Below are 19,074 nucleotides of genomic sequence, written 5' to 3' on the forward strand. Positions count from 1 at the left end.
TCTGCTCACCCATGGGACCCCAGTGCAGGTGGCATCCTGGGGCACCAAGGGTCCCCATCAGCACCGTTCAGCCCCACCTGAACAGCTGAGATACTCCTTGGGGAGCCCATGAAGGGTTCTTCATCTGCCTCCTCCTCAGCATAAACAGCACCACGGGTCAAAGAAAAGAAGAGGGGATTTATTGTTGGTGGATCTTTATGGCTCAGTTGTCTTCCCCCATCCCCTTCACCCACCCTGAAGGAGATCATGCTCAGCTGTCAGTGGGCACCTGGCCATGCTGTGCCCTGCCAAGCCTGTCACCTGCTCCCCTGGGGAGGATGGGGGTTGCTGTCCCAGACCCCTGAGCCCCCAGTCCCCAGCAGCTGCCTGAGCCCTTGGCATTGGCTCTGCAGACTGGGAAAAGGTAAAGGGGGCCTGGGCTCCCTGCACAGCCTGTAAGAAACAGCCAGTGGCAGGAAGGGAGGAATAACCCCAGTCTGGAAAATGCAGCCACCCCTGGGATGGGACCCATCAGCCACCTGTGTTCCTCTGTACCTCTCACCATCTGCTCAGGGGGAATTTTCTTTTCTTCTTTTTTTTTACCCCCACTTCCTGAGCCTCTTTGCTGATGGGAGGAAAAGGAGAAGTAGAGTGGCCTTGACTCTGTACTTTACACATGGCCATGGCTGTACTGAGAGCTTGGGGAAGATCCAGGATAGACGGGGTTATATGGCACATCGAGCAATCTGAGCTGAGTGGTGAGCTGAGATCATCGCTGGGTGGGACGGTCATGACAGCCACCTTTGCCACAAGGGAGGAACCTGGGACAAGTCTGAGCAAGGGGTTGGGGACCCTGGAGGCCCAGAGGGGATGCTGCAAAGTGCTCACCTCTCCTGGTGCCTCCAGCCATGCCAGGTTCGGCAGGCAGAACACAAATGATGCCATCTCTGGGGGTGATTTCCCATTGCTGGGGGTTTACCCTTCTCTGTCCTCTAAACCAGATCCCACACCTCCTACCCATCTCCCCTCCATCCCATCCTGGGACTCACCTTCTTGCAGGAAGTGAATGTAGCACATAGTGCACCCAGTTCCAGGTAGAACTGGGGCTAGACCAATGGGATGAGGTTCTTGGGATATAGACCACTGAGGGTCCACTCTCAATGTCATCCTTAATCTCTTTTTATTTTTTCCCTCCCTATTGTTGAATTCCAGGTTGTTTTGGTCCCAAGACGGTGAGGATCATCCTTGCCCTGCTCACATTTCTAGCAGTGGAAGGGACTGGTGCAGAGAAAAGGACAGAGGTGGCCTTGAGGAGGTGGCAAAACACCCTCCTGGGGCCTTTGTGGGCTCTGCTTCTGATTAAGGGAGAAAGCCAGCCTGCAAATGGCAACAGTGGCTGCAGTGGCGGCCAGCACAGCTGGGGTGTGACCCTGGCAGGGAGGGGGACATCAGTGGGGCCGAGGTTCCCAGCTGCCAGGGGTGGGGTTTCTGGGCAGTGTGTCACTCAGTCCCTTTCCCCCTCTGGAGTGCAGGTGTGTCTGCCCTGACAGGTGACGGGTGGGTGATCTCTGCTGTGGTGTTTGTGGCCGGCACCTCGCACCTTGCAGGCAGACAGTGCTTCACAAGTGTCCCCTTTCTGCTTGATTTGCCCTATCACCAACATATGGAGATGGCTTTACTTTCTTGAGAGACAAAACAGGTGAGAAGCTCCTCTTGCTGCAGAGCCATGAGCCCCTTGGAGATGTGTGAGCCCAGGTTCTCCCAGCAGTGCCCATGCTGGGGGCATTCTCCCTGCACATGGAGTCTGCCCATCTGTCCTGCTCTCTGAGGCTGGGCTGAGCTTTGCTGTCAGAATTGGAGGGATGGGTTTGCCCTGGGATGAAGGAAATGCAGACCCAGAGGCTCCACCAGCCCCTTTTATCCAAAGAGACAGATGCTGGTGCTGGGCACAGGAAAATGCCATTCAGAGTAAGAGTTTGTTGTCCCCCAGCATGGATACAGGGCAGCTGACAGACACACACAGCCCAGCTTGTCCCCTGCATGCTTTTAATACAGAGGTTCATCCCAAGGCACGCTGTCCCTGGGGTACGGATGGTGGTGGGGTCCCTTGGGGCATCCTCATGGGACTCCCTCATGTCCCCAAAGCCAGCTGCTACAGAGGGACCACAGCCGGTGGCATGGGCACAGTTGTGGGGTAGTGTCAGAGGGGCTGGGGGTCCCCTCGGTCACCCCCTACCTCGTCCTCCTGGCAGTCAGAGTGGGAAGTTTGAACTCGTCCCCCTCACCCGCTGGGGTTTCTGCACTTTGAAATGCAAGCCTGCCTTTCAATGCAAATGCTGCGAGAGGTTGGGCCCAATAAAAGCCCGTGGGCAGGGAGGTGCCTGGCCCCAGGACAGCTCCCCAAGGCGCCCAGGTGAGTGGTGGCGAAGGAGGGGCGGCCGCCTCCCAGCCGAACCCAGCGGCCGCAGCCGCGGCTCGGAGCGCAGCATGAGCGCGGGGCCGGCCCGCGAAGATGTACGTGGGATATCTTGTGGATAAGGACACCAACATGTATCCCAGCCCGGTCCGGCACCCCAGCCTCAACCTCAACCCCCAGAACTACGTGCCGGGGCCACCGCAGTACTCGGACTTCGCCAGCTACCACCATGTGCCGGGGATCAACAACGACCTGCACCACGGGCAGCCGGCTGCAGCCTGGGGCTCTCCCTACACCCCTGCCAAGGAGGACTGGCATTCCTACGGGACCGCTGCGACGCCTTCCACCGCCAGCCCGGGGCAGTTTGGATTCAGCCCCCCAGATTTTAACCCCATTCAGCCTCCGGGCTCTGGACTCCTGCCTCCACCCATCAGCAGCTCGGTCCCGCAGCTCTCCCCTAATGGCCAGAGACGCACCCCATACGAGTGGATGAGGCGCAGCATTCCCAGCACCAGCAACAACGGTAAGGAAAGCCCTGGAGCGGAGGATCCCTGGGCTTGGAGTTCTGCAGGGCTGGATCCTGCTCTGTGGCTCTCCCTGCATGGGCACTGCCCAGGAACAGCGAGCTCGGCCTGCCCTTGGCACAGCACCCAGTCCTCAAAGAGCTGGGGAGCTGTGGGGTGGCAGGGGCTGAGGATGGCTGCTGTCCTTCCACTCTGGCAGCTGGGCTTGTGTGGCTGGAAGGTCCTTGTCCCCACTGGCCACTGGGTAGGATGGACAGAGCCAGAGATCCCCAGGACTCTGGGGGAGTGTTGGATGAGAGGGTCTCAGAAGTGTGTGTGTGTATGTGTGTGTGTATGGTGTGTGTGTGTGTGTGTGTGTGTGTGTGTGTGTGTGCCAGGTGCCCAAAGCCGTGTGTGTGTGCAGGGAAGGAGCTGTGTCTGCATCCATGCTGTGTGCATGTGCATGAGGTGGGTTTGGGATGGTGCTGCAGGCTCTGTGTGAGTGTGCAGGCACCATGAGCAGTGGCAGTGCCACCAGGAGTGTCTGGGGAGGTGATGTGCTCAGTGTGTGTGTATGGGGTGCTGTGATGAGGACGGTGTGCTGCATGGTGTGTGTGTGAGGGACACAGTGTGTGCCTTGGGGACAGTGCCACGTGGAGGGTGGCCGTGGCTGCTGCAGGTGCACGGCTGGCTCTGCAGGAAAGGGTGCCCTGGTTCCTGGGATTGCCTCTGGCCTGGGCACCGAGTGGTCATGGGCTGTCCCCAGGGTCCTGTCCCCGCTGAACTCCTGACCTGGGGGAAGCGTCTGGGTGACCCCAGCCCCCCACCCGCCCTGCTGCCCACTTCAAAGGCGGTGGGCAGATCCCCCTTGGGGCCAGCCCAAATTGACAAGGACTTCTCTTTGTCATGGAGATGGTGGCCGGCTCCTTTGGTAGTGAGGTGAGGTGCGGGCCCTTTGTCCTGACCTACCCTCATCCTTTCATCTTCCCAGCCTGGACCCTTCCCAGCAGGAGCCATGGGGCTTGCCTGAACCTGCCACCCCTCTCTCTCTCCTGTGCTGGCCAAGAGCTCCTCAGAGCACTGCTGGGGTCAAACTCACTGCAGGAGTGGCTGTGGGCATCTCTTGGGGGCGGGTTTGCTTTGAGTTACTGCTGCCCCATGTCCCTGGAATCAGGGCCTGAGCTCCCTGTTTGCAAAGTGCCTCCAGTTTTTGCTTGGTTTTGGCTCTGAACTATTCTGAGTGGCCAAGGGCCACGTAAGGGTCTTCTGCAGAAGTGTCTGGAGTCTTTCAGTGTGGAGAATACCTGCTCCTATTCACAGAATCCGTGCTACAGGGATGGGGACCAGTGTCTGCAGTGAAGCAGGCAGAACATCCCGATAAATGGAAAAAAACCCAGCCCCAGACTGGAAAGAGGAGGGAGAGGCAGGCTGGTATTTCCTGTCCCATTTTAAACACTGAATGTAACTATTTAGGAAAAATGCTTCCCTCCAGATGCAGTGATGGAGACCCACAGGCATGCCAGGGCTGAGGGCTTCCCTCTGCCCAGGGTGGAAAGGGAAATGTGATGTGCAGCCCTCCCCTGCAGCGGGGACCCCACCACTTCCTCAGCTTTTGTAGGTCTGAACATCTTGGTTTCTTTGGAGAAGGGAGGTGGGAGGGAAAATGAATGGGGAAGGAAAGCCATCAGCACACCTCTCCTCTGGATCAAGGTCATGGGTTTACACCCAGCAGTGGGGCCAAGATAAAACAGCAGCTTGAAAGTGCCTCTGATTGAGTTAGACGACAATTGAGTTGATTGAATTCTGGAAAAATATCATTAGTTGCTTAGTTTGTATCTCTTAGATCAAATACATACAAAGGAGCAAATAAACCAGCCTTGCTCCTCTCACACACAGAGGGGCTGCCCCAGCCCCACCACAGCCATGCAGGGTGAAAGGCCCTTTCTTGGAGTGGTTTCCTTAGGATGGATGACCAGTAAGCTCCTTTTCTAAGTAACCCACATATTAAGGATCTGTCCTTTCACATCTGCTGGGTCCAAGCCCAATGCTGCTGCTGCTGAGGCACTGCAGGATTTGGCCATGGACCATGAGCTGGGAGATGTGGGATGCAGTTGGTGTTTTCCAGTGCTAACCTTTAAATAAAAGTCTTCATTAAGCTTGGAAGACAGTAGGGCAGAGATGGATTTTTGACAGAGATAAGAGTGAAGTTCTTAGATGAATCATTTTATTGAAATCAATGAACTAGCCTTCAATCAGTCTGGATTGATAAACTCCTCATCTCACTGCAGTGGGAATAGGAAATTAATACATGGAGTTTTTTGCTATAAATATCAACAGTTTCATTGTGAATGCTATAAATCATAATACTTCAGAGGGTTGTAAATTAATGTTCCCTTTCTGTCTTGGCTCTTACGAACAGCTCCTGGCCATAGTTTGAAAGCTTTTGGGGAAGAGCTGTGTGGTAGTAAAATAAAGTGTTGTGCAGGGAATATGAGTGTGTTGGGCACTTCTGCAAATGTGATCCAGAGCTTAAGAAAAATCAATGAGAAATCTCCCAGTGACTCACTGCCGAGTCAGGCATTACAGAGGGTTGATTTTCTGTGCCTGTTGCTGCATTCATTTGTGCTTCTCCTGGCTGAGCTGAGGTAACCCAGCAGCAGAAGAGTTTGCAATGCCTATCACTGGGAATTGGGAGTTACAGGGAACCAAGCTGGAAGATGCCCCCAGGCCTCATTTCTCTCTCCAATGTCACCTCCTTTTCTGCTCATAAAATTTTCACTAGCAGCATGTCAGAGCCTCATGCTTCCTCCTTATTCACAATTATTTGCAAACTTCCCTGCGAATTGCACCCAGGGTTTATAAAAAGCTCAGGAAGGTGGCTGGAAGCGGGGCTGGCTGAACTTTGAAATTCACCCTCTGCTTGTTAGTCATGCAAATCCTCAGATACTGCCTCGGGTCTGGCTTTTAGGTCACTAATTGAGCAGGGGCTGCAGTGCTAAATATTGCAAGTGAAAGTGCAATTGGAGCATCCCTTGCAGAGGCAAATGTGATCAGGGCTTTGTGTGGTACCAATGCCTGTGGTGCCCACACAGGTTTTGGGGTGATGGAGAGCAAGCAGTGATGCTCTGAGCATGTTGTGATTTGCTGGGTGTGCAGTGCAGTTTTCCATCTCAGTTTTATTTTTCTAGGTCAGTTTTCCAGCTCTGTTTATTTTCCTAGTGGGGCCCATGAACACTGGGGGAAAGAGTAAAAATCCCAATAATGAGACAGAAACATTTCCTCTGCACTGCTGGGATTCATGCCGTGCTTGGTATGTTTTGGGATGATGGTGCTGGCTGGGGGACAGTGCATTTCCCTGGTCAGTCCCTGCATGGGGAGCCTCTCTTTAGGACAAGCTCATTCCCTATGAGATCCTTTCCTTCACTGGGACACTCGGGGCCCCATCAGTCTTCTTCCCTTGAATTATTAACCCACAACCTGCTCCTGGCCCCAGCTGGGTTTGTTGACTGCTTAGACTGCTGGCCAAGGTACAGGCCTCTCAAACTTTCCTAGAATTGACTTTCCTTGAACAAAAAGGGCTTCCCTGGAGCACTGGCAGTACCTACGTGATGGGCTTGGCTGGCTAATACCCTGGGATTAGCAGAGGGACACTTTAAACCTCTGGCCAATGACAGATGTTTCCTACAGGGGACCTTTCAAGGACACCCACACCAGTCCTGTTAGCTTTGTGATTGCTTGGATAAGGGGCTGGATTCTTCCCCCATGGCAAGGATGGGCCAAATCCTATAGGGCTGCAAAGGGGGAGAGGAGCCCTGGTGTCCATATGGGACCCCCACTGCCTTGCTGTCCTCCTCCTCCTCCTGCTGCAGGTGAGCCACATGGGGCCATGGCAGGCTGGGATGAGCTGGATCAGGGCTGGATCAGGGGGTGAGGTGAAGTTTGAATGGGGCTGTGTTCGCCCCACGTGTGCAGCAGCCCGTGTGTCACCCCGGCGCTCCCCGTCCTCCCGCGCTGCTGCGCTCTTTGACCCAGCACAGGAGCCAGGCTGGCGCTCAGCTCAGCACTCATAAAACATGGGAACAACTGAAGGAATTTGCCAGTTGCCAAAATAAAGTATTGAATCACTGTGGGGTTGGGAAAGACGCCCCAACACCCAGCTTCATGCTGCTGCCCCTGCGGATGAAGGGCCTCTGGTTGGGCTGTCCATGTCCAAGAACAGGGGGTTGGGATGGGGAATCACCAGCTCCTGCAAACACCAGGCATCTGCTCTTCATCCCCTTGGGGTTTGCACCTCCTAGGAGGAGGATGGGGCTTGCAGGAGGGGTGTCCTCACTGATGGGTGTGGATGTGGGTGCAGCTTGTCCCTGTCCCACTGTGCTGGCTGTGCAAAACCCAGCCAGGGCCAGCCTGTGCTCCTGTGCACTGGTCTGCACTCTCCAAATCCAGCTCTTTAGCCAGGTGTTTCTGCCCTTTCCTGGCAGCAGGGCTGCCCTGCCTGACTGTGCTGAGCTCTGCCTGGAGCTCTGCTGAGGCCACAACCCCTGGTATGCATTCCCCAGCCACACATTCACACTTAGAGCAAAGCTTTTAGGGAACACAGAGATTCATCCTCAGTGAGCAGGAGACCAGAAAGCCATTGGGTCAAGCAGTGCAGTTTGGCAAGTGAAATGTTTCCAGTGCTCACCATACCAAGTTGAACCAGGTTTTATTGCTACCTGGTGCACATGGGAGAATTGCAGTTTGCTCTGAAGCCTTTGGCACCAGGAAGAAATATTCAGGTTGTGCAAGGTGAACTGCCATGGGGAGAATCTAGCCTGGGTGTAGGGACATTGCTGGGCTTCTTGGCAGGGCCCTCGAACTCCAGGATGAGTCCTGCCTCAACCCTGATGTCTCAAGTGCCCATTTTTCCAACGCAGAGTAGAGATGGGGGAGCTTTGGCAGTGAGGATTCATCCAGCATTCCCTCCCTCCACAGCACTGAGACATTAAATATGTGCAGAAAGGATGTGTGGTTCCTCTCACCCGGATTTTGACACCCAGCCGTTGTCTGAATGCAATTCACTCTGGCAGAGGAATGATGTCAGGCAGGATTCTGGGGAAGGATTGCCCTACAGAGGGGGTCGTTCCTCACTGGCTGTGATGAAACAAGCCACATGGCTCCAGTCCTTCGCCCCGGGTCGGTTGTCCCATCCATCACTCCTCTGCTTCCTGCAAAGGAAAAATAGCTGAGGATGTTGAAGTAGGCAAGGGAAGGGGAAGGCTTGTGAAAACCGTGAGCTGCTGGTTCCCAGCGCTCAGGGAGTGTGAGGGGCTCGGGTTTATTCCCCTCTCCCCAGGCCACAGAGGAGCGTGGGTGTTTTGGAGTGGCTGCTGGAGCTGGAGGGGAAAGGAGGGGAAAAAATGAGTGTGGGGAGGGGGTGAACAGGGAGGGCATCAGAGGCTCAGCCCTTGCCACCCCCAGTGCAGACTGTGGGGCTCCCATTTCGGGTTGGTTTAGGGATGGTGAAATGAGATGGGCTGCCTGTCCCGAGCCTCAGCACCAGCTCTGGGCACTGCAGCTCCCATCAGCGCTGCTCGGCAGAGGGAGCATCGACCCCTCTGCACGCAGGCAGCTGGAGCACATCTGGCTGCCAGATGAGGGTGGCTCCAGTCAGCCTGGAGGCTCCTGAGCTGTAGGAGCCGACCTCAGCCCTTTTCTGGGCCTGGGGTCTCTGTCATGGGGTGTCTCTCTGCTGGCTGTCTGCAGTTCTCTGGGGTTGTGAGAGGGATTTTCCCCCATGAAGCTGCAGAAGGACTGGGGATTAAACTGTCCAGGGAATCTCATGGCTCTGACCCTGGGACTGCGTGCCTCAGTTTCTCCAACTGTTGCATTGCCTAAGCTCTGTTGGGAATGAGGGAAGTTTTCCTTGGTCCTTTCCTTGCAGAGAAATGCTGATAGAGCACTGATTCCTCTGGGATGGGAGGATTTTACCCTCTTTGCAAGTAGATGCTGCTCAGAGGAAGCACCCACATGGAGGGAGCAGCATTGTGTCCTGTGTTGCTGCACTTTACTTCCAGTATGGACCAGCTACTTCCCAGGTGCTCTGTGGTGACAGGACTCTTACACCTGATGTTTTTAGCATTATAATATTGTGATGCCATCAGATAGTGTGGGACCAGGCCCCCAGTACAGACAGAAGGGCAGACAAGGCTGTACAGATGGGGCCAGTGTGGGACCAGAGCACAACCAGGAAGATGGGATCAGGCAGGATGGCTCTGGGAGCACAAGGAGCCAACACAGAGCAAGGCACGAGAGCTGCTGAGGCAGCCTGGCAGCAATGCCTTCATCCCCACTGCCAGCACCTCCTCTGCAAAGCAACATCCAATGAGTGCCAGGCCCTGGGGACCTCTGCTGTGGGGTGCAACAGCTGGGCTTTCATTTCAGTGGCTCCAGCCAGTGGGTCAGGGCTGCCATACCCCAGCTTCCCTGACCAGAGCCCTGATGAGCTTCCCACAGAGCCAGAGTTTGTGGTTGTGGTAATTTTGAACTGCTTTGACCTGTGAAATAGAGACTTTTAGAAAAGCACTGCAGTTTGTGCTCCTGGCAGCTGTGCTGCTCCTGCTGTGGCTTGGAGAGATGTGTCCCATGGATGAGGATCCCTCCATTTGGAGCTGGGCTGATCCCCTCAAAACGTGCCAGCTTTTGCTCCACCTCCACCCAGGGTGCCACTGCTACCCCAGAGTCTCTTTCCTCCCTGGTTTGAACCAGCCCCTTCCCAGCTGTTCTTAGAGCTACTCAGCACCAGTCCCACAATTCTGACTGTTAGGGTTTTGGGGCACAGTTTTTTACTTAAAGCCAGAGGATGGTGAAATATCCCTTTCCTGGCAGCCTCCAGTGTGGCTATGAGGGGAGAGAGCTTGGGATGCTGGGCACAGGCTCCACTTTGATTTTCCCTTACCCTGCCAGGCTGCCCAGGGCAGGAGCTCTGGTATCCCAGTTGTGGGGCAGGGTTGCTGTGGGGAGTGAATCCAGGCTGGGGTCAGGGCTCCATCCCCCCTGTGTGTGTGTGTGTGTGTGTGTGTGTGTGTGTGTGTGTGTGTGTGTGTGTGTGCACACTGGGGAGCGCGTCCCTCGGGGTTTGCACAGCACATTAAAGCTATTCCCTTATCTAATCATGGCTCAGGTGAGTGCTATTAGGGTTACACATTAACAGTGGTAACGATACCCTCTCCCCACGCTGTCATTGGCCCTGCCTTGATCCCAAAGCCGAAACCATTCCCACTGGCTCTGTGGATGGCTGCATTTGCCTGTCCAAGCAGTTCCTCTGGTCCTTTGGGGACAAGCAGGAGGGGCCGTAAATGCACAGCAGGGTTGGAAAGGGGCTGAAACTGTGCTAAGAGACATCACTGGCACCCCTCTGCAGCCCATCCACGCTCCCTCCTGGGGCAGCAGCCATGGCACAGCCTGCTTCAGCTTTGCCAGGCTTGGCTGGAAATGCAGGAGCAGTTCCATCCCTGTTTGGCCATAGGCATGAGGGCTCCCCATAAGGAGCCGGATTGGCTTGTCCCGAATTTCCTCTTTCTTTTCACAGAGCCATAAAAAGTCTCCAGGAGAGAGTTAAGTGTAACCCAGCATTCATATTCAAGGTGGTTGAATTATTCATTGTCAATAGTATTTCTTGCAAATCCTTTTCTTTTGCTTGTGAATCACCCACAGTACATCCCTGAATTCAGCAAACATCCGAAACCAGCAATTAGTGGAAGTGAATAACTTTCCATCTCTGCCTTGGTCGCCAGCCCCCTGTTTTGAGTGTTTTCTACCTGATATTGAGCAACAAGTGATGATACTGATACTGATATTGAACCTGGTGCCCAGCTCACCCAGTGATGGCTCTGCCAGCCCTGAGGCAAAGCCCAGCCTCCATCCAGGATGAAGGATGAAGAAGGAATAACAAAGAACAGGCTGTGATGGATCTATTTACAGCTGCAGCAGGAAATAATAATTCCTACTGAAATTCATGGCATATGTGATATTCACAAACTGCCTTATTTCTTTAGTCTTCATTTTTTTTACTCTATCTGTCAAATCCTTCACTTTCCAGGTGTTCCTTTTGTCCAAACAGTGGTATTCAAACAAAAACATTGCGAGTAATACTATTTTAAAGTTATTAGCTCTTTAGAAAGGCTTTTGCTTTCAAATAAAAAAATAAAATAAAAAAAATTTAAAAAACCCAAAATACAGAGAGAAATCTATGAGAAAGAAAAATCTTGCAGGAGCCCCTGAGCCTGGAGCAGCCAGAGGGAGCCCAGCTCCTCACAGAGCTGCTAAACCTCACATAAATCTCCAGCAGAGCATCTGGTTTATTCTGTAACTTCTTGGGAATTGCTGTGTTTGCAGATTCAGCACAGGTCCCTCCTGGGCTGGGGTGCAGGAGTTGTTTTGGTGCTGGTGAGCCCTTCCCCTGCAGGGTGGTGAGAGGCAGCAGTGACCCTTGGGATGGACAGGGGCCCTGTGGGAGGGGGAGGGCAGGGTGCAGATCCTGCATGGGCTGGGTGCCCCCAGCATCACTCCAGCCCAGCAGAGTGCCCCATGGGCAGTTTTGTTTGGAGCTGTCATAGCTGATGTGTGCCAGATAGGAGCCAAGGGCCTGGCAGAGCTACCATCCACCCCTTGCACTCAGAATCTCTGCATTTCAGCCCTGTCTCTGCAGACATTCCACGAGCACCTTGCTCAATCAAATTAGCCTTTTTTACCTTTTTTTAACCCACAGTCACCCTGTGTGGTGTGCTCAGGTTTGACCTAATGGTGGTGAGGATGGATTAGGTGTTTGCTCCTGACCAACCCTGGGATGAGCTGGGCTCCCCACTCTGAAACATTCACTGAATTCATCACATCCCACAAATATGAGTTAGTGACTGAAGTCCTGCCCTGGTGCTGAAATTCTGGTTCTATTTCTGGTCATACTGCAGCCTTGCTGGGCTCCTTTCCTCTTCCCTGGATCACTGGAGAGCTTCAGTGCTTCTTGGGGGCTGTGCTGGGACCCTCAGCCATCACCCTGCCCACGCTGTGCTGAGCCCATGCCAGCACCACCAGCAATGGCAGGAGGACACAGACAGAGGCACAGTCATGAAAACTGGGTGCTAACTTGTATTGAGTGACTGCTGCTTGTGTGCCTGGGAGTGCCAGCATCAAGTCCCAGCAGGCTGAGATGCCTTCCATGCCTATCCCAACTCCTGCTGGCTCCCACTTGTGCTTCCACACTTGGTTTGCTCAGAGGTCAATGCCATGATCCTCGTGGCTCCTGCTTATTCAGTAGAAAATCAGCTGCTTTCTTCCATCCCATGTGATGCTGCAAAGGAGCCCCTCTCTCACCTGCAGGACTCTGTGGCAATGGGTTGTCCTGTCTTGAACTCTTTTACATTTAAGTTTCAGTATAAGAGGTGGTTTAGGAATGTCTCCATCTCCTTGCAATGGGAGAGCAGGAGAGGAACATTGTCAAAAATAAAACTGAGGTTGGTTGACAAACAGATTTGCAGCCTGGAGGTTGGGGTTTTGCTCTGTGGATGTTCTCTGATCTCTTATTAGAGTGTCTAGAATCCACCTGCTTTCACTCAGATGGTGTCAGAATTTAATTGTCTTGCTGAGACTGCCCAGTGTCCAACTGATTTGGCCCAAATAGGTGGATGTGCAAAGGACTCGTTAGAGAGAACAGATGAACAGGATGGCAGGCACAAAAAGATCCCCCTTTCCCAGCAGAACCAGGCTGCAGGCACTGTTATGTAGGTTGCTGGGTCACTAGAAATCCCTTTCTGCACATCTGCAGCAGTGGTGTGCAGTATCCTGTCCGTGCTGATACACCCAGGGCAGCCCCAGGGAAATCCATGGAACTGTTCTGAGCTTGCTCCCACTCCTTCCCACAGCAGCCCTGCTCTCAGCATCACAAATTCAGGAGATGATAAGCAAACATGTCTGCCATACAAACAAATGGCCAGGCATCATCGCTCCCGACTCCCTGCAGCAGGATTTTGTCATTTTGGGTGGAGAAGCAAATATTCACAGCTGTGTTTATTCCCTGCCTATGGGCTCATCTGCAGAGGAAAACACCAGGAACTTGTCAGCAAACTGCCAGGCATGGGCGTCCTCCCTCAGAGTGCCACCTGCCCCCCCAGCCCAGGCAGAGTTCCACAGCTCACCCTGTGTGCCTGTGGAATAACAAAGGAACTTAGGAAGTAGCCAGGCTACTTTTGACTGCATTTTTCTGCTAGAAAGCAGAAGGTGCTGTTTGCAGACCCATGGGATGTGCATCTATGTGGATCCTGGTGCCTCAAGCTCTGTCCATGTCTGGGGGCACCAAGGAGAGATTCAGGCTGGCTTTGGTAAACACCCTGACCCATGGAGCCAGTCCCCAGGAGTGCTTAGGCATCGTGTGGGCTTTTTTCAGTGCATCTTTAAAGACTGCACCTAAAGCAGTGCCCTCTGTCTCAGCTCTGTACAGGGAGAAGCAGAGTAACCCTCTGGGTGCAGAGAAATGTGGCCATTCCAGGATTTTCTGTCCTTCCCCTCTTCTGATCAATGCACGTTCAAGTGTTGGCACCTTGGTTTGGGGCTTCCTAGAAGATCTGGGCTTTCCTTAGACCTGCCAGGCAGCCCATGACAGGACTTGCAGCTCTGCTCCTCTCAGGGACCACATGTCATGGCACAGGGGATTTTATGGTCCATCTTCCTAGGGAGCCTCTGAATCCCTCCTGCTCTTTCCACCAAGCAATTCCACCAAAGCCCAGGTACTTCCCACCAAGAAGAAACACTGGTGCAAAACAGGAAAGATGTTAAAGCCAGTAGGAGCCCTCCTGACTCTCTTTCCCGCTGGTGCCCAGGGCATTGCCCTGTTTCTCCTGAGCTCTCCACAGGTGGTTGTGTGTCTCCTTGGGGATGTTCCTTCCATTCCTCTTCCCCCATGGGCTCACCCCCCACTCTGCTCTCTCTGCCAGGCAAGACCAGGACGAAAGACAAGTACAGGGTGGTGTACACGGACCACCAGCGCCTGGAGCTGGAGAAGGAGTTCCACTACAGCCGCTACATCACCATCCGCCGCAAGGCTGAGCTGGCTGCAGCCCTGGGGCTGACTGAGCGGCAGGTCAGTGCTGCAGTGTCCTGGAAAACCCTGTCCTGGGTGGAGATGGGGATGGGGAAGGGTGAAGGCACAGTTAGAGGAGGCCCTACCTTGCTCCACAGACATCCCTTGCAAACTTTGGGATGCCCTCCCTGCCCCTGGGGACCAGGTGTTGTTGTCCTTGCCTGCATCCATCCTCATCTCTTCATTGCCATCTTTTCCTTTCTGCAGGTGAAAATCTGGTTTCAGAATCGGAGGGCAAAGGAGAGGAAGGTGAACAAGAAGAAGCTGCAGCAGCAGAGCCAGCCCACCAGCACCACCACGCCGACCCCCCCAGCTGTCAGCACCCTGGGACCCATCGGAGGCCTCTGCAGCAGCAACGCCCCCAACCTCGTCTCCTCATCTCCACTGACGATCAAGGAAGAATTCATGCCTTAACCCTCTTCACCAGCTACAGACCCCAAGAGAAAAGCACTATGCAGCAGAGCCTTGCCAGCCCATGTGCTCTGAAGGGTGACAGCCCCTTCCCAAAGACATGACTGTCCCTGGCTGAACCGATAGGGCAGACAGCGAGGCTGGGCCAGGTGCCACTGGGGCCTTCCCACGGGACTGGTGGGCTCTGCCCTGTGTAAAAAACATGGGTTAGGTACTGTTCTCCCATAGGAACCATGCACTGGTTTGGTCTCTGGTCTTTGTAGCCCATGGCAAGGTCCTGATGTCAGCAGAAGGAAGGGGTGATAGTGGAGGAGGGCTTTCCTGTGGTGCTCCAGGTGCTTCCTTTGGTGTTCTTGGCAATCCAGCTGCCTGGTGCTTTTGGGCAGTTTGAACAAGACTGAAATAGAAAAAAGACTTGGCTGGACTCAAGGCAAAATGAATTTCTGCTGAGCTGGTCTCCTGGGAAGTGAGGAGGGCAGAGCAAGTTGGGCTCTGGGAACCAGGCAGGACCTTGGCTGTAGGATGTGACATGGGAGCTCTCCCAACCACGGTGTGCTGGCAAGCTGGAGCACATCCTTGACAAGAGTACCTGAACATCCCCACCCTTGTCCCCAGTGACCCTGGCAGTGCCCAAACCTGCATCCCCAGCCTGCCCCTGCAGCCACAGAGCCATGTGGAGGCATCTCTGGCAGCCCTGGTTCCCCTGGCTGTGCCATGGCAAGGTGGCAGTGCAGCCATCCTCCACCTGGAGCACAGGGAGAGGGTGGAAGGGAGCCTGGCACTGGCACATTTGGGGCAGACCACCCTGCTGAGCCCTTCCATGGGGAAGGGAGGGAGAATGGAAGGTTTGCCATCAGGACAGGGTCCAAAAACCAGCCCCAGGCTGTCCAGAAGGGCAGTACTGGGAGAGCTTTGGGTGCTGGTCCAAGGGAGCTGTTGCCAGGTGGGCAGGGACGTCCTCAGGCATGCAGGAAATGGCTGGCATGTGCCCTGGTGCTAGGTGATGGAGAGATGGTTTTCAGAAAGACAGAGAAGCATTTCTTTTCCTATTTTCTTTAAAACTACAGATTACAGGAGTACAGATTTTGTCCTCCCTGTCTCCCTGCTCCTCCATGCATTGCACTCCCTCTCCCCCACTGCATTCCCTAGGCCAGTTAGCTAAACCCCATCCATTCCTACTGGTGAACTGCAGCTGAGAAGTCCATTTATCCTGCTGAGTCTTGACCATTGCATAGGCCCAGGTTAATGTACAGCCCAGTTTCAGCAACCCCAAAGGCCAGTGGGGCACAGCTGGGGCACAGCTGGGACTCAGGAGGGTCTGTGGCTCCTCAGGGCTGTACCACACGTTCCTCAGCTGCGGTTCTGACAGGGATGAGGGAGCATGAGCCTTGCCTGGTGGCTTGTGTGACATTTCTCAGCATTTTCTCTCCAAGCTCTGGGAAGATAGAGCAGCAGACATGTCCCTGCTGCCTGAAGACCACCCAGTGAAACCCTCACATCCCACTGCTTGTGCCTCACATCCCTGGCTGCCCACTGCCAGCCTCAACTGCTCCCAGCCCCCAGAACACAAAGTCCACAGGTGTGCTGTGGCTTTTGCAAGTGGGTCCCTGTTATCCCACTGTGTCCACTGCTCTGCTCCAGCCCTCTGAGGCTTTGGGTCTCCCTCCTGCCAGTGACACTTCCCACGGCCACTGTTACCAGGTGTGCTCGGTGATGAGGACAAATGTTTGCATCGACTCAGGACTTCAGCTCAGTTTTTGTGTATATAAGGCAGAACTGGTTTTCCTTTTTATTTTTTAGACATCAATGAAAATAAAAACAAGCAGGGATCCTGTGTGACACAGGCTTGTTGCTGTCGTTCCTGGCCCATGGTGCTGTGGCAGGGGAGGATGTTGGCTTCAGGGTCACACTGGTGCCAATGCTCCTGGGCACAGCCAGGGTTGGGAAGGGTGTCCTGAGGCAGCAGCCTTGTCCCTGCAGCACACAGTGTGCCTGTCCCACAGGGGCACTGCTGGCAGTGGCATGGCTCATTTCATGGCATGGCACCGCCACGTCTCGTTCCTTTGGCACCAAGAGGGATGGCAGTGCTGGGTGACACGATGGCTGCAAACTCGCAGCGCTGGAGACAGAGGGGAGAGGGTGAGGCCATTGTTGGGCTGGCAGAGGCCAAAGAACAAGGCCAGCTGCCCACGGATGTGGCCGCCTCCCATTGGTGCCTCCTGGTCTCTAATCTCATTTTATGGCTTCGATGGGCTGAATATCCTCCTTGTCCAAGATGAATAAACAGAGAATGAGGATGTGAGATAGTGCCTGGGACAGCTGGCATTGGTGCCTGACACTCTCCCCTCTCCATCCCATCAGTGTTCCCCTCGTCTAGCAGAAAACTGAGCAAGGGGCTGCCCTTGAATCCCTGCCCCTAACAGCTACTCCAGCCCCAAAACTCTTCCCAATGCCAGGCGCTGTGTGGGGTGTGTTGAGGTGCCAGGGCAGGGCAGCAGCTGTGGAGGGACACCTGAAGCAGGATAAAGTCCTCATGGGTGGAGGAGACAGAGAAGTGGGAACAGGATGAGGTGGCATTGCTGAAAGAGGGACAGAGCAAAGTGTTTGTTCCTGCAATTGCAACAGAGGCTGCACCTACTGCTGCACCTAGTGCTGCACCCTGGTGACCCTGCACTCAGCAGCATGGTGCCAGGCTGCCCGTGGCACAGGAGCCACCTCATTCACTGCTGCAAGGAAACGTGGGGAATCGGGAACTGAAACAGGCAGGGGGATGCAAATGCAACAGAGCCGGTGCCATATAGGAAAGGGAATGAGATTAAATCAATCTGAATCCACCTGCCTGAAGAGCTGGGCTGGACTGGGGAAAATGAAGCTGCTTCTGTGTGCAGAATGGTCCCCATGGTGGGTCTGGCTCCCCCACACTCATCCTCCCTCACTGGGCTTTGGCTGCCTTTAATGTCCAATTTTGCCATTGCCATGTGGAGAGCAGCAGGGATCCTGCCCTGTCAGGGGATGGGGATGGCAGCTCAGCACTGGGTGTCATTATTGTCTGCACTGGGGGAGCCCACAAGCAACAGTGGGGAGGGGAGCAGAGCCCTGGTGGGGGTGAAATGTGCATCTCCCAAATTCACCCGTGGTGTTGGGTGGCCTGCAGGGTCACAAGGAGCTGGGACAGAGGGAAGATGCTCCACTGCCCGCCCAGAGAGTCTGTGGGTGCTGTTGACAGGATGAAATTCCAACTGATACCCTAATCTGGCGCCTGCCTGTTTGCACAGCAGGGTAAAAGTCCAGGGAGCCGTGGGCTGTGCCCTTGGGTCCCTGCCACCCGTGTGTGCACAGGGAGCCGGTGCTGGCGGGAAGAGGCAATAAATGCACCCACACACCCAGCCACCCCTTCCCCCTACACACACACACGCCCCTTGACCGGGTGACGAAATGCATCTGCTCTGTTCCCCCTCCCATGTCCTCCCCTGCGCCCTGCATCTGCCGTTTGGGCAGGGAGGGGTGAACCGTGCCGGGCCCTCCCTGTGCCAGGAAAGGGGCTGGTGGATACCATGTCCCCACCAGCTTTGGAACCTTTGGTTCAAATCTCCTGGACACGTGTCACCTTGACGGTTTCACCCTGGCAGGTGATGAACACCTGGTTCTAGCACCTGCAGCAGCTGCCTCCCGAGTCACATGTCCCACATGGAACCTGGCCCACATGGGGACAGCCTGTCCTCACAGCCAGGGGACCCTGGGTGATGTCCTCTACAAGATCCCACAGTTTCTCTCTGCTCCTCCTCTGCACTTTCCATCATCTCCCACTGCCTAGCTTTACCCCTCCTTGGAGAAATCTTGAAACCATCATCAAAATAAGGCCGCGCACAGCAGGTGGCCGAGCACTCCCAGCATGTCCTGCCAGCAGCCTCCAGCATGGCACACTTCCCAGCAGTGACTAACCAGAGCACCGCTGCCGTGCCGCCTTCCTCGTGTCTGCGGCGCGGATCTGGGCACGGTCCCATCCTGCTGCCAGCCGCCTTCCCACCTCTTCCCAGGCGGCTCCACACGGATGTGTGTGGGCTGCCCAGGCAGGGTGGGCGAGGGTGTTTCCCCAGCCTGTGTTCTGCCCTCTCCTTGCCCTCCAGTGTCACAAAGAGCAGGCAGTGCCAGTGTCTGCCAGCGCTGCGTTGTGCTGGTGGATGTGTCTTGTGCTTCAACCCATGAGGAGAGAAAGGTTTGCTTGGTGTCCCAGGGGATGGCTCAGAGGTGGAGTGGGAGAAAACAAAACTTGATAGAAAATGCTTGCAAGCCCTGTGTGTGCTACCTAGTGCCAGCCCCTTGGGGATTGGGGCACAGGGACAGTTGTGCACACTCCTGTCCTCTCCTGGGGATTTTGGGGTCCTTAGATTGCACTGCTCCTTCTGGTGTGTCCTGTTCCATGAAGCTCCAGGGCAATGCAAGACTTGGTCCAGCCCTGCAATGCCAAGCTGGAACATCCCAGGTGCCTGGGATGGGACATCTACTCCCTGGTGATCCCAGGCAATGAGGAGCTGCTGGTGCTACCAGAGCAACACCAGGCAAACCAGAAAAGGGGGTTACAGGTACAGAGCATCCCAGAAGAAGTGATATCAACATAGACATTTCAGGGCACCATCAGCCATGTGTGTCTC

The 19,074-nt window shown here is 54.8% G+C and overlaps 1 protein-coding gene across 1 annotated transcript; it reads left to right on the plus strand.

The window, feature by feature from the left end:
• Nucleotides 1-2,428: 2,428 nt before the first annotated feature.
• Nucleotides 2,429-14,484, plus strand: CDX1 (caudal type homeobox 1). Its single transcript, XM_033073416.1, has 3 exons — nucleotides 2,429-2,918; nucleotides 13,866-14,011; nucleotides 14,219-14,484. The coding sequence occupies exons 1-3, from the start codon at nucleotides 2,492-2,494 to the stop codon at nucleotides 14,423-14,425; spliced, it is 780 nt and encodes a 259-aa protein (XP_032929307.1). The 5' UTR covers nucleotides 2,429-2,491; the 3' UTR covers nucleotides 14,426-14,484.
• Nucleotides 14,485-19,074: the final 4,590 nt, after the last annotated feature.

The sequence above is a fragment of the Catharus ustulatus genome, chromosome 15 (genome assembly GCF_009819885.2).
Source record: "Catharus ustulatus isolate bCatUst1 chromosome 15, bCatUst1.pri.v2, whole genome shotgun sequence".
Lineage (NCBI taxonomy): Eukaryota > Metazoa > Chordata > Aves > Passeriformes > Turdidae > Catharus > Catharus ustulatus.

Bases quoted from the DNA above. Each gene is read 5' to 3' on its own strand.
- CDX1 (XM_033073416.1), top strand. From the start codon at position 2,492: ATGTACGTGGGATATCTTGTGGATAAGGACACCAACATGTATCCCAGC. The intron at 2,919-13,865 runs GTAAGGAAAGCC...TCTCTCTGCCAG, and splicing joins TCCCAGCACCAGCAACAACG to GCAAGACCAGGACGAAAGAC. The intron at 14,012-14,218 runs GTCAGTGCTGCA...TCCTTTCTGCAG, and splicing joins TGGGGCTGACTGAGCGGCAG to GTGAAAATCTGGTTTCAGAA.